We start from the raw sequence: 14,592 nt of genomic DNA, 5'->3' as shown, positions 1-14,592 counted from the left end.
ATGGCAACAAACACATCGATATACTGTGTCGAAATGTGCAGAAACGAAGTCCAGAAGCCGCATAGAGCTCAAAACCCTCTGAACAACCTTTCGACTTTTAAGGAACGCGTGCCACATTTGTGACAGGCTGCAGATCGCCCACTAGACTTACCACGGATCTCGGAAGCCATCTGAACTGTGTGGAAGCAAGTCAGCAAAAATGCAGAACAGCAGCCTTGGAAGAATAATGTCTGTGTGTGTGAGAGAGAGGGAGAGATAGTGTTTTTGTCTGGCGTTTGTGGCGTCTGTGTGTCGTGTGCGTGTGTGTGTGTGTGTGGTTGTCTCACCGAGTGCTCAGAGATCAACGTCGGCACGTTCTATTTTGAAGAGATCATCTTGACCACTGTCCAACGGCAAGTGACCGCCCGGAGAATCAGTGCCTACACTCTGGGCATCTTCATAATCGCCTAGAGCTGAGAGAAAAAGTGATGTTCATTGAAGTAAATTGTAAACAATCAATAATTAGAATGATATTTATACGTATCAATCTGCCAAATAATTAAAGGTCAGGAACGTAAATACATTGTAGTGATCAGTGTCGGTGCGTTTAGTGGGTGGAGGATTATTGTATAAAGTCGCTTTGCAGAATTCTCTATTTTCGATATAAAGCCACACGATTCCCACTTAGCCAGTGTCCGCATCAAGATGCATGTGCATTGCACAGCTGCAGGGACTGGTGATCAAACACATTAACTGTTTGTTCTTCCCTTTGATCTGTTTTACACCCTTGAAATTATTGGGTGAAATGTCTATGATATTGTTTGATACTCAAAATATATTCACAGTTTTATGTTGGCGGAAATCATTCTGCAATAACTGGGATCCTGGGCGGTGCAATATATTGGTGTATAATCTTTCAGAATGTATTTGCTATTTTACACAGTCCAAATGGTGAAGAACAAAAGCATGATGCTCGGTAGTAAAATTCCACCCAGACTACTGAAGGAGTTCCCTTCAATGTTTTCTGACCCAGAATCTTTGCCATCCAACCTGTGACCAGTGTAATATTCGAAGTGATTGAATGAGTCAATGGAATCTGAAACTGTTTACCGGAGAGAGAGAAAAAAATGTTTGTTGGAGCAATTGTTAGGAACAGAGTCAGAATTGCGTCATCACGTTACAGAATGATTCAGCTCATCTGAGCGCAGATCAGAATAATTAATTGTTAGGTTTCATCGTTATTCTGTTCCCACGAAATCAGGCGATCTGTGGACTAGCAGCACTGGCGACACTCGATTGTATTATGTATTCGAACATCTGCTCTGTTTATCGGCTCAGATACCTGAGGAAGGCCGCCTGCAGCCCAGTGGAAATTCGGGACAGCGCTTCAGTTCGCTTTCCTCAATCAAAGGAAAAAACATAACATTCTTTGAAAAATAAAGCGCTGTGGGAATACTCAAAACAACCTCGCAACTACTCGCAGTATACACAGGGGCCGTGAGAAAGGGAACTTTCACGTGAGGGTAGTGATTGGAATGGGGGTCGTGCCCATTCATTGCAACAACTTATCGATAGGGTTAAAGGGAAATGGAATTCCACAGTGTGGATTGGGTTTACAGTGGAAAATACGAACCTGAGCCATGGGTCAGAGCGGAATCGATGCGAGGCGGAATATCATCAATCTCTTCGTAAAGGGCTTGGTAGAAACCGCTGGACGATTCCATGCCGCCAGTGACAGCCCCTGTTCGAGGGAAGGCGGAGGGATTAATATTTTGCTGCAATCGAGACCGGTGTAATACTGCAATATTTGCGAATGAAACACTTCACAGATGGTGAATGTCAATGGAGAAAGCCAGTTATTGTGAACATGGAGGGACATAATTGGGTTCATGCATTCATTCTCGTGAGAGCGCGCGTGCGCGCGTGTGTGTGTATCTGCACATCTGCATGGACATCCATTCAACTTCACAAAACATAGGCCCAAATTAATTACGGTCGGAAAGGACGGAATGATCGGATTGCAGGAGAAATGTTTTCCAGCTGCTCACTCGGCCATGATGCCCATGGGGATTACAGTTGAAGAGAAGCTGGAAGGAAAATTGGCTGCTCTCTGCAGACAGCATCAGTTTAGAAACATGAGGGATGTGTTCATGGTTCCTTGTTATATCAGATCAGTGTTAGCAGCTTATTTGCAGGGTGCACGGAACACTAGTGTGTTGCTTTTTCGAATCTGAGGGTCTCAATCTGTTTGGATGCTGAAGAATTATTGATAAATGCCGAAAATCCCAGAAATGCCTCACGACTCAATATGGTGGATTTACTCCTGTGAGAGAGTTTGGGTTTGCGCATCCAGACTCAGAAACTGAAGGAATGGAATAGGCACTGAGTGGATAAATAAAGAATTACTGGAAATAATAACTGAACACAGAGCTCCAAATAGCTAAATTAATTTTCTTTATCCATTGTTGTGCCAATTGGATTGAAATGAAGTCGCAGTACCGGTGGATCAACTTGGAATATGTACGTTGACAGTCAAGTGGCTCTGCCATTTAAATTCGGTATCTCACCGAATCCTCGAGTGCTTTGAACGGAATTAGTGGTAAAAAAAAAATACGGTTAACATTCGTTTCGTAAATGACATGTGACCTTCTGTGAAAAAGGTAGAGGAGGTGAAAACGCGCCACGGTATTGTTCAATTTCCGAGATTCAGCGTGAATTCGGCGCTTCTACTTGAGTCTCACCTTTTCTCTTTGCCTTTCTCTGTATCAATGACATGAGTGCCATTAACTCGACGATCAACAGGACTCCGAGTGTTATACAGATCACAATGGAGGTGGAAGTAGTTTTTACATCATGTCCTGGATGAAATATTATAGAAAGATTTAAAGGAGAAACAGGCTACCTTGCATTTTAAATGTTTCCATTATTCCGTAAAACTCAAATTGAATTCCGAAATCAACAAAAGCAATAGATTGTCAGAAATATCTAGCTCTTCTCGTGAATAAGACCTTTAAAGTTAACAAGAATACTATACTAATAATAAATACCTGCAGCTGTGGGCGGAGAAGTCGTCGACGACAAGTAGGGCCCTGTGAAGGAAATATGGAAATTATTGTTTTAAATGCATCTGTTGTTCTTAATTGATGAACTAATCCATCGTACTCAGAGATGAAGTGCTAAGCACCTCCTTCCCGGCCCCAGTATCCACCACTCTGCACTACCCTTACCCGAACAAATCACACTGGCATCTTCCTTGTGATTACAGTCGGGTTGACCTGTCGCTGATGAAGGACAGTCGGACAGAAATGATTCTTCTCCGGTGCACTCCACTCCATTCATCCATATATCACTTTCACCCTGGCCAAAATTGGCCCCTCCAGTGGTCCTAAGAGCGGAACTGCAACCCAGCTGTCTGCAGACAACATTGGCATCGGCCATACCCCTGGAGTGATCACACACCGCTGCCCAGTTGTTGTTGAACAATATCTCCACTCTTCCGGAGCAGTTGTTGTTACCTCCAGCCAGGCGCAAACCTAAACCCGACTCTGTCAAGGGAATAGCTGATTATTGTTTCTGTAGCAAAATCAAGGAGTACTAGACAAATAGTTGGCTTAATAAAGAGAAGCAAACATCTGATTCTCCATCTCAATGATTTGCACTGTGCGCCCGCTCCTTCGCCAAGTTTCCTCCTGTTGAGAAAGGAAATGTGCTGATTGCATTAGACCACAATGTCTGAAATAACACCCACACATCGAGATGTATGTTGCGTTACCTGAACAAACAACGCCTGCATCTTCCCGGTGATGACAATTGTGTTTACCCCACGGGTCTGTCTGACACTGCCAAATGGTCGACTCGTGTGACATGCATTCCACCTCATCGAGCCAAATAGGTCCGGATCCTTCTCCAAATAACCGAGCGTAATAATCAATAGAAGCGAGGTGACCGCACTGTAGCTGTTTACAGATCACTTCTGCATCATGGCTGTCCAGTGATTCAGAGCACACTGTTCCCCAGGTCCCATTGTAGAACACTTCCACTCTCCCCTCACAGCGATGCATTCCATTCACCAGCCGCAGCTCTTTGTGTTCTACCAATGAAGCAACAAATAATCAGCTTGCTAACTCCATTAATATTGTGTAGGACAACACAAGATGCATCGTCCTTGTTACCTTGTCGCCAATTATTACTTCTGAATTGTAGTAGAAAACAGCTGTACTCCAAATGTACGAAGAAGAAGTATTAGAAGGATTTTAAAGGCTAAGCCACACTTAGCTGAGAAACGGTATTGATTGATTTGAGGAAGTTTCAGAAAGAGTACACAATGCAGAATAAGTTCATATGCGCGAATTTCAAAAGGCATTCGAGAAGGTAACTCAAATGTAAATTCATTACTGAACTCAGAGCTATTGCGCTATGGAATCAGTCTAAAAATGGGTAGAAAACTGACTGCAAAATCCAAGTCCCTTCTAAAGATAGTTATTCAGAATCGCGAAGATGTTTTGCGGGCCACTGAGGTCACGACTGCTGAACATGTACAACAACAACTTCAATTTGGGAATCGGAAGTATAAACTGTAATATCATTTCGGAGGCAGAAAATCACTTTGTTCAATTAACACTAAGAAAGGCTGCTGAAAATAATAATGCAATGACACCTTAATATACGAGCAGAATGGGTGAGCTAATTAGAGCTTAATATTAACATTGAACAAGCTGGCATGGTGAATTTCGGTAAGAAACATAAAGGGACCCCGAACTGCATGTAAAATAAGAGGGTAAATTAAGTACAGGGGCAAAGGTGTCCAGCGATATGGAGATAACAATCTTCCATAAACTGGCAAAGTGCAATGATGGTACCATAAATACGCAAATGAGTAAATACAATATGATGTACAGAATATTTTTTTGTATGTTGTTACCAAGTACGTGGCTCGAAAGGGGAACTTAGAGCACGTGTAACAGTTGACTCAAATAGCACACATGTCTTTACAAAGAGGCTACATATGTACCCAGGGGAAAATTAAATTGAAGGATAAGCAAATAATGCTAGCTGAAATATTTCAAGTTTATAATCCGGACGGCAGAAATGCGACAGTTGGCCTGAAAGGCATTATTTTATGTTGTGGTTTCTTTATGATTCATTTGTATATTCCTCCGTATGAATCCTCAGACAATTAGCATATTAAGAGCTTTCTTACCTGAGCACATGATCCTCACGTCTTCTTTATGACTACAGACATGTTTACTCCATGGAGCTGAAGGGCAATCCCAGAGAAACGATTCGTTACCCGAACAGTTTATCTCATCCAACCAAACTGGGCCTGAGCCAGGTCTACAAGAATCAGGAAGCGTCATCTCCAATGCATTTCCACAACCCAGCTGTTTGCAAGCAACGTGAGCGTTGGCTACATCCCAGGAATCATCAAAGACTGATCCCCAGATTCCATTGTAATAAACCTCAACTCGGCCAGCACATGGACTGCCACCGTCGGACAGTCTTATCTGCATGTGTTCTGTTAGGCAACAAGAGAGCAAGATTATAATTTGCTCATGTGTTTCTGAGTTTTCCGACAAAGCATCTCTCCACACGGAACTATTACTAAGATATATAACACCCAAATGCTTCAAATATTCATGCATCTCACGAAAGTATTTATGGCCTCCAGTTCAACCATTGTTGTGCGGAATTCTCTGCACGTCTTGTTTTCCCAATTGTATTTGTTCCTACTGAAACGTCTAGTCATGTTATGTTTAAACAGTGATTTTCTAGACACGTTTTACAACTGTATCTGTTCCTCATCCAATAATGCTAACTATATTTGTCACTTTTGTTTTACATTAATTCTGGCTGCCTATTGCATTTTATTTCCATTGGCTGACGTTAAAATCGCTAGATCCCTTCAATTCATACTAATTCACAGTCTTATTGGCCTATTGGTAACTTCATCTGCGTACTGCTGAATGAAAGCCACACAGCCTCAATTCAACTGTCTTACAATTTTCAGTACTCAGGTGAATGGAGATGGCCTGCGGCTGTGCTGGTCTAATTTCCAATGTGTGTAAGTATGTAAGTGCTCCTACATCAGCATAGAACCCCATCCTTGCGCGTGTATATACATGCTGTATCTCACTCGAGTACATCGGCAGAAATTCTGCACATAGCTACGCACTGCAGAATATACATACAACGTTTCGGAAGGTGAGCCTCTGTTTAGATTTAAGTACTGCATAATAATAGATTCAAAAGTGCAGGATTAAATTTCTGTTAAAATTAATGCATTGCCAAATCAAATTTAGACCAACAGAGCTCGAGCACTTTTCTACTTTTATACTGCGCAGTAGAACAGAATGCTTTCTGCGGATTATGGTGTCATGCCTGCACTAATGCCCAACTCCACATATTATTGGTCAGCAGGTACAAGTACATCAGCGTTCACCTTCACCACTATCTTCTCATTTGCTGATAAACGACGCATGCGTGAATTTGTCGACTCCAGAATCGAAGATTTCAATGCCACTAGACAACTTCGCGCTTCCCCACGCCAGCCCAGCTCACCGCACCCAATCGCTTCCTATCCTGCACCTGCCAAGAACTTCATTTTAACCGGTGCTCTGCTGGCTGAAACGTAGCAGATCACATTCACGCGCATCAGCTTATTTACGTTGTTTGCCAGGTTTACATTGCTTTCCCATCCACCACTGCTTCCAATTTGAAAGTGAGTCCCTGACCCACCCGCTCTCACTCTTGCACTTCCAGCTTAACACAATGACCACCACTGGCGCTAACCAATTTCTTTATTTCTCCAGACCTCTGCTTTCATAAGTTTCTCAGATAGAGTACATGAACCGCATCATATCTCTCGCCGTCATCGACGTAGGATCAAAGCTTCCTCCCAAAACACCTCTCCTTTTCTAATTATGACACCCCTTCGTGAAATATCCGTCTATGAAGACTTTTTAGCCAAGAGTTTTCTAACGCCTCGCTGTGTCAATTTCCTGTCTGATTGCGCTTCTGTTAAGTTTCTTTCGGCTTTTCCCTCCGTTGAAAGCGCTACAAAAATTCTCATCCTTGTTACAATTCACGGCTGCTTGCGTCCTTTCTCCCTGCATCCACCCCTCTGCATTCACCCCACTGCTTTCAGCGATACAGAGTAAGTAACCTAACTCAGCACTTTGCTCATCAAATTAGCGTTTTATTTCCATTTGATCTGTGAATTGAAATATTCGTTACCTGAACACAAAACTCCCACGTCGTTGCTGTCAGTGAGAGACGAATTAAATAGAAATGAGCTGCAATTCTGAAGATGTAATTCGTTTCCTTCGCACTGGACATAATTCACCCACACAGGCCCTTCACTCTCTCCGTACTTTGAAGAGTTATAAGCGGCTATCGCGTCACCGCAGCCTAACTCTCTGCAGACCACTTTGGAATCATTCAGGTCCCACAGGGAGTCCTGCACTCGCCCCCAGATTCCGCTGCTGTATGTTTCAACTCGCCCATCACATCGGCTTCCCCCGTTAGTCAGTCTAAGCGACCAATTATCGCCTATAAATTGCAAGAATTTGAGACCAATGGTTAAATTTTAGCCAAAATAGCAGATACCCGGGATCATCTTTGCTCAGTTAATATTGGACTTAAGCGTAAACATTTTTTATACATATAATTACTCACAATTTACATAATCTGATGTTACCCAGGATTTCCTTTTCTCAGTTATTATACTTTAAATGATTTGCAAGCAGCTGGCTCTGGTTTTCTATGGAACACAACGTGAACTTTCCGTGAAGCCGAGAGATTATTATGTGCCCTGATCGAAGTCCAGGGGCTTATAAGGCTTCTGAATATTCACAGTTCTCCTTAACTCATATAGGGGGCAACAAACAATTTACATTTGATAGGGAGCTTTCTTTGACGTCCAAACGCTCTTCGAAGCTTTAGAGAGCTTTTGATGTGTACTCACTGCGAATGCAGCGCACCAAACCGTGTAATTGTTGGGCGTATCCGTGACCATATTACGCCCAAATGTGACTTTGTGAATCGTGGGAATAAGTTTGTAATTAAACGGCGCAACACTATGGGACCGGATGTTCCTTTGTCATGCATTAATTCGGCATTTGTATCCCCAGCAAAATCTGAATTTATTGTCCAACCCTAATTACTCATGTGCATGTGCTTTTGAGTAACCTTTTGCACAACTCTAGTGCATTCTATTGTAATTTCCAACATCAGCTAAGGAATTGAAGGTGTCTTAGATATTATTTTTAAGTGGCACATGATCAACAATAATCTACTCGCTGATGTTTATTTTGGGTTCTGTCAGGAACATTCAGCTTCAGACCACATAACAACCTTGGCCCAAACATGGAAAAAAAAGGGCTTAATTGCAAAGGTAAGGTGACAGCAACTGCCCTTGACATCCTGGCATCATTTCACTGAGTGCGATATTAAGAAGCCGTTATCAAAACGAAAAATGGCAGTGATGACTGAAGGCAAATCATCTCAATTCAAGCATAGCACTCCATTAGTTCCTCAGGGTGGTTTCCTAAGACAAACCATTTATATAGGCCTTTTCAATTACCTATTCGATACTATCATTTCAATGTGTGGATGTTCGTTAATGATTTAATTGTCTTCAGTGCAATTCTGCATTCATCAGGTAGGTAAGTAGTCCGTGTCTTCAAGTATCAACAACTGGATGAAAACAAAGCTTGGGCTAATGAGTGGCAAGTGAAAATCGCGCCACACAACTGCCAGGCAATGAGCATCACCAAGAAGAGAATGTCTAAGCCCAGCCAATATGAATCATTGACACTGTCCAGTAAACTAACTGGAGCAGGCAAATAAAGACTCTAACTACAGGAGCAGTAGGGAGGTTGGATATTCTGTGATGACTGAATCACCCCATAAACCTTTCCAACGTCTACAACATTAGAAAATGTCAATCAGTAAGTGATAGGAACAGGAGAAGGCCATTTGACAAATCTAGACTGTTTCATCGTTCTATAATTTTACGGCTAATCTGACTGTGGTCTTAACTCAATTTTCCTGACTGAACTCCATAACCCTCGGCGCCTCAGCAGTTCAATACATTGCCTAACTGAGGCTTCAACACTTAATGACGCTTCCTCCTCTGTGGTGTCCGTAAAATAAAAATCCAAAAACCTTTTTGACGATTAAATTGCTCTTCATCTAACAGTGAGAACTGTTAATCTGGAACCAATGTCCCCACTTGGACATATTAAAGCTTTGGTGGAATATCCCATTTCTTGATGGATGCAGCTCCAATGACCAGGAAAAAAGGTTCTCGAGCATCCAGGATCCACCAGCACTTTTGAAACCACCCTTTGAAGAATTATTGATTTTATCCTGCACTTTCACACTGTGGTTGCCGGTTACACAATCTACCAGAACTGTTGAAGGAACTCTCTGAGTCGTCTGAAATATCAGCTTATAGAAGGGCAAGTGCATAGGAAGACCATCACTACTTTCAAGATCCAATAAATTCCAAATAAACCTGATTTGAAGCTATTTTTTATCGTAGCTGGATTAAAAGACGTGAATTCGTTTGCGAAGTGCACTGTGGTTGCACCGTGAACATTCAAGAAGTCGGCTGACCATCACAATTTCAATGGGCATTTGGGGTGGGAGGTAAATCCGTTCCTTTCAAGATCTATCATCACTCCTTGACAGGACAAGTACAAATAAAGGCAGGTACAGCATTTGTAAAGCAAATCGAGGTCCGGTTTTTGAGGCTTAAACATTGTGTCAACAGCTCTTGTTGGTGATTTCTGAAAAAAAATGTTCTGGATACATTTGAATGAGAATAATCAGCATTATATGAGACCTTGAATTGAACAATACCAAACCCTTTCTATTGTAGATAATTTGCCCTGACAAAAACAACACAGGCTAAATTCATTCCGAAGAAACTGTAACAGCTGGTGTAATTCAGATCAATACACTGACAGGTCTCACCTGAGCAGATAACACTGACGTCATTTTCATGCGAACATTGAATTTGATCCCAGGATGAAACTGGACAATCCCAAAAGCTGGATTCGTTGCCCCGGCATCTGTAGTTCTCTCTCCACACTGGGCCGGTTCCCTTCCCAAAGTGAGCTCCTCCCAATATTTCAGCCACTGCCCCACAGCGAAGGTGATCACAGACCACACCGGCGTCTTCCAAAACAAAGTAAACATCACAAATCGTACCCCACTGAGTTCCGTGTTGTGTTTCCAGCCGGCCAGAGCATCGGGTGGCCCCCGATGACAGCCTGAGATCTGTGTGATCTAAACAGTGATGATAATAACAATTAGTCCATCATCACCGACGAATAATATCACAATTTGCATCGTTAAACCGAAAATAATATAATTCGGATTCTCATTTAATTTCCATCCATTTCAACAGAAGCATTAGCAATTAGTGTTACGATAATGACTATTACTACTTGCATGACTATTGCTAACGCCATCACAAATGCTGATTCTAATATTATTACTGGTAGTGTTATTATTACTGATATTTTACTATTGCTACCGTTATTCTATTGCTGCGAATTACATTACTGCAGCTAATACAATTATTGCTGCTGCGCCTATTACCTTCTGTGCTACACTTGGCCGTGATACTATTCCTCCTTCATCTGCTAATGCTGCTACTGCCCAGCAAATTGATGCTGAAACAAACTGTGGAGCCCAAGGAACCGGCCTCACTATTTAATAATCTCATGGTTAATCGCTACCTCGATTGCGAATTTCTACCTTTGCTTTACATCTCTTCATTATCTAATGTGCAGGGAAAACAAGGAGCTCAGTTCACAAAATTACATCTGTAGATTGGGGCAGCAAATGTCTGTGGTTCACTGCACTCTCTCTCTACATCCATGTGCCTCATGTTATCACTGCTGATTGGCCCATCTCCAATTGAAGTTTGGGCTCCATGTTCTTGATCTGCGCACAAGAAGGACTAAGTGATCAGTGACCATTCCCGGAAGCTTTTTATGCTTGTAAACTGCTCGATTGCATAAGTGACATATTTTCAAACACTGAGTAAAAAACTCACATTGTTGAAATTTCGCAGAAATTGAGCTCTTCTCACTGTTGTTCGCAAACCCATTTGCCCCTCCCCAGATTCTGAGTGATGTTCATCATGCTTACTACGGTTGAACTGCAGATACGCCAGGCTTGCTCAAATATAAGCTTTTGTACTTGCCCGATAGGAATGGAATGCTTGCATTTAAACAGTATCACAGAATCAAAGAGTGCAGAAGGGACCCATCGGCCCATCGAGTCTGCACCGACAAGTGTTAAACTCCTGACCTACCTAACTAATCCCATTTACCAGCACTAGGCCCAAAACCTTGAATGTTATAACGTGCCAAGTGCTCGTCCAGGTACATTTTAAAGAACGTGAGGCAACCCGTCAGCACCACGCTCGCATGCAGTGCACTCTAGACCGTCACCACCCTCTGGGTAAAAACATTTTACCTCACATTACCGCTTAACCTCCTAACCCTCACCTTGAATGTATGCCATCTCGTGACTGACCCTTCAATTAAGAGGAATAGTTGCTCCCTATTCAAACTGTCCAGGGCCTAATCATCTTGTACACCTCGATCAGGTCGTCCCTCAGTCTTCTCTGCTCCAGTGAAAACAACCAAAGTCTATCCAACCTTCATTCATAACTTAAATGCTTGATCCCAGGCAACATCCTGGTGAATGTCGTCTGCACGCCTCCCAGTGCACCAGATCCTTCCTATAATGTGGCGACCAGAACTGCAAGCAATACTGAAGCTGTGGCCTCAGCAAGTTTCTATACAACTCCAACATGTCCTCGCTACTTTTGTAACCTATGCTTCGTTTGATAAATGCATTTGGCTTTTTCAACAACCCACTAAAATGCCCCTCTGCCTGCAGAGATCTATCAGCACATAGGCCAAGGTCCCTTGTTCCTCATTACTTCCTAGTGTCATCCGTCCATTGATAACTCCTTGTCAAATTAATCCTTCCAAATGGTATCATTTCACACTTTTCAGGGTTAAATTCCATCTACCACTTATCTGCCCCTTTTACCATCGCATCTATAACTTCCTGTTGCCAAAGACAGCAACCTCACTATTAACCACCCGGCTGAACACTGTGTAATCCGCAATCTTTTTAATCATTCCCCACAGAGTCATCTAAGTTGTTTAGATAAATTACGAAAATAGAGAACCCAGTACAGATCCCTGTGGTACGCCACTGGACTCCTGCTTCCAGTCACTAAAGCAACCGTTTGTCATCACCCACTCTGTCCTACAACTCAAAAAATTTTTAATCCACCTTATAAAATGACCCTATTTCCCATGTGCATTTGCCTTCTTTATAAGTCTCCCATGTGGGAACTTGTCAAAGGATTTGCTGAAAACTACATAAACTAGTTCAACTGCACTACCCTCGTCGACACATCTTGTGGCCTTGTCAAAAGATACAATCAAGTTTGTTAGGCATGAAGTGCCTCTGACAAAGCCATGCTGAGTATCGCTGATCAAACATTAATTCTCCAAGTGGAGATAGATTCTGTCCTTCGGAATTTTCTCCAATACTTTCCCTGCCACTGAAGTGAGACTCAATAGCTTGCATTTCATTGGCTTAAATATACTACCCTTCGTAAATAGCAGAAACACATTACCTTTTCTTCAGTCCTCTGGCACCTCCCCCGTGGCCACAATGGAATTATAAATTTGGATGTGAGCCCATATGATCTCGCACCTTGCCTCCCTTAGCATTTTGTGACACACAACATTCAGACCTGGAGATTTGTCCATTCTTAAGCCTGCTAACACCTCCAATACCTTTTCACTCCCTCGGTCAATTTGCTCAAGAACCTCGCTCTCTCTCTCCACGAGTTCGATACACTCACCCTCATTCTCTTGAGTGAAGACAGATGTGAATCATTCGTTTAAGACTGTATCGATGCCCTCTGACTCCACCAATTAATTGCTCCCTTGATCCAAAATGGCCCCTACTCTTTCCTTGGTTATCCTCTTCCATTGATAAACTTATAGAACATCTTGTGATTTTCGCTACTTTTACCAGCTAGAGCTTTTTCATATCCCCTCTTTGCTGTCCTAATTGCTTTCTTAAACTCCCCCCTGCACATTCAGTGCTCCAATAATGCCTCAGCTGATTTAATTCCCTTGATTCCTGTAAAATGCCTCTCATTTCCTTCTAACCGTATCCTGAATATCCCTGGCCATCCGTGTTCTCTGGGCTTGTTACTGCTTCCTATCACACTAGAGGGAATCTGCCGAGCCGGTACCCACCCCATTGTCCTTTTGAGCCCCCCAGACAATTAGCTTTTTCCGCCTCTACCTTTGCCAGATCCTGCCTTATTTTACTAAAATCCACTCTCCCCCAATCCAAAACTTTTCTGCAACTTGTCGATTTGTTTGTCCATAACAAGCTAAAATTGTACCACGTTGCGGTCGCTATCACTAAAACGCTCCCCCACCACCACCTCAGCCAAATGTTTGGATTCATTCCCCAGCATTAGGTGCAGTACTGCGCCTTCCCTTGTTTGACCTTCTACATATTGGCCTAAGAAGTTCTCCTGTACACATTTCAAGAAATCCACTCCATCCAAGCCCTTAACACTATGCCTATCCAAATTAAGTTTAGGACAGTTGCAATCACCTCATATAATATAGCCTATTGCTATTGTTTTTGTAAAGCTCCGCCAATTGTGCACACAATTGCTCCTCAATTTCCCACTGACTATCAGGGGGTCTTAAAAAAAACAACTAACAATGTGCCTGCCCCTTTTTTATTCCTGAACGCTACCCACAAATATTCATTCGATGCCCCGTGCAAGGTGTTATCTCTGCTTACTGCAGTTACTGTCTCCTTTACGGAACAATTATCAGCGCCTCATATATTAGTGACAAGTGGAAATTAGATCTTATCAAATCTCTATTCCTTCAGTTCAGCCACTACCTAAATTTTTGAAAAGTTGAATCGGCATGCAGGCCTGTGATGAACATTAGTTCCCCAAGCCGTGCCTTGATATTGTTCATATTGTCCATAAATCCTATGCTCTACGTTCTTTCAAGGTAACATTCAAACTACTGCACTATTATCTTAAGTTGCTGATTTCTGGTGTGGAATCTGATCTATTTATACTTGGAAGCCCCTGCGGGCACTAGCCGAAGAACAACTCCTTCCTCGTTGTTGTCACACCCTCAACAATTCAACCCTGCACGATACGGTTTAAAAGAACCAATGACTGAAAGTTTGGAGGAAGATATCATTCGGCACCACAATCATATGGCGGCTGTCTGAAAGAATTAGCCAAATTAGTCCGCGCTGTTTTTCTTTGTGACTAACACCTAAATTACCAACTTCACGTATTTCTCCAATATCCTTTAGAATTGCCAATTGTTACTTAAACTGCTTGTACAATTTCCGCTCATATATTCCAGATCATATGAACTCACTGGATTTTTTTTATCCATGTTGCTTCAGTTTGCTGGTCAAATAGCTTTAGAACCATAGAACACTACAGCACAGGAAACAGGCCATTCGGCCCTTCTAGTCTGTGCCAAAATATTATTCCGCGAGTCCCATTGA

The 14,592-nt window shown here is 42.4% G+C and overlaps 1 protein-coding gene and 1 long non-coding RNA gene across 2 annotated transcripts; both read right to left on the bottom strand.

Moving 5' to 3' along the window:
• Positions 1-419: 419 nt before the first annotated feature.
• LOC144675937 (uncharacterized) lies at positions 420-2,913 on the bottom strand. Its single transcript, XR_013575207.1, has 3 exons — positions 2,721-2,913; positions 1,613-1,720; positions 420-452 (listed from the first exon to the last, which is right to left on the bottom strand). It is a non-coding gene; the product is annotated as an uncharacterized LOC144675937 (long non-coding RNA).
• Positions 2,914-3,516: 603 nt separating this feature from the next.
• On the bottom strand, positions 3,517-5,253 carry LOC144675936 (scavenger receptor cysteine-rich type 1 protein M130-like). Its single transcript, XM_078536457.1, has 3 exons — positions 5,180-5,253; positions 3,752-4,069; positions 3,517-3,668 (listed from the first exon to the last, which is right to left on the bottom strand). Exons 1-3 carry the CDS (start codon positions 5,187-5,189, stop codon positions 3,625-3,627), a joined length of 372 nt encoding a protein of 123 aa, XP_078392583.1. The 5' UTR covers positions 5,190-5,253; the 3' UTR covers positions 3,517-3,624.
• Between the last annotated feature and the right edge of the window lie 9,339 nt (positions 5,254-14,592).

The sequence above is a fragment of the Cetorhinus maximus genome, unplaced genomic scaffold, assembly GCF_964194155.1.
Source record: "Cetorhinus maximus unplaced genomic scaffold, sCetMax3.hap1.1 HAP1_SCAFFOLD_1232, whole genome shotgun sequence".
Taxonomy (NCBI): domain Eukaryota; kingdom Metazoa; phylum Chordata; class Chondrichthyes; order Lamniformes; family Cetorhinidae; genus Cetorhinus; species Cetorhinus maximus.
The sequence above is the reverse complement of the archived record's forward strand: the minus strand, read 5'-3'. Positions and strand labels throughout refer to the sequence as shown.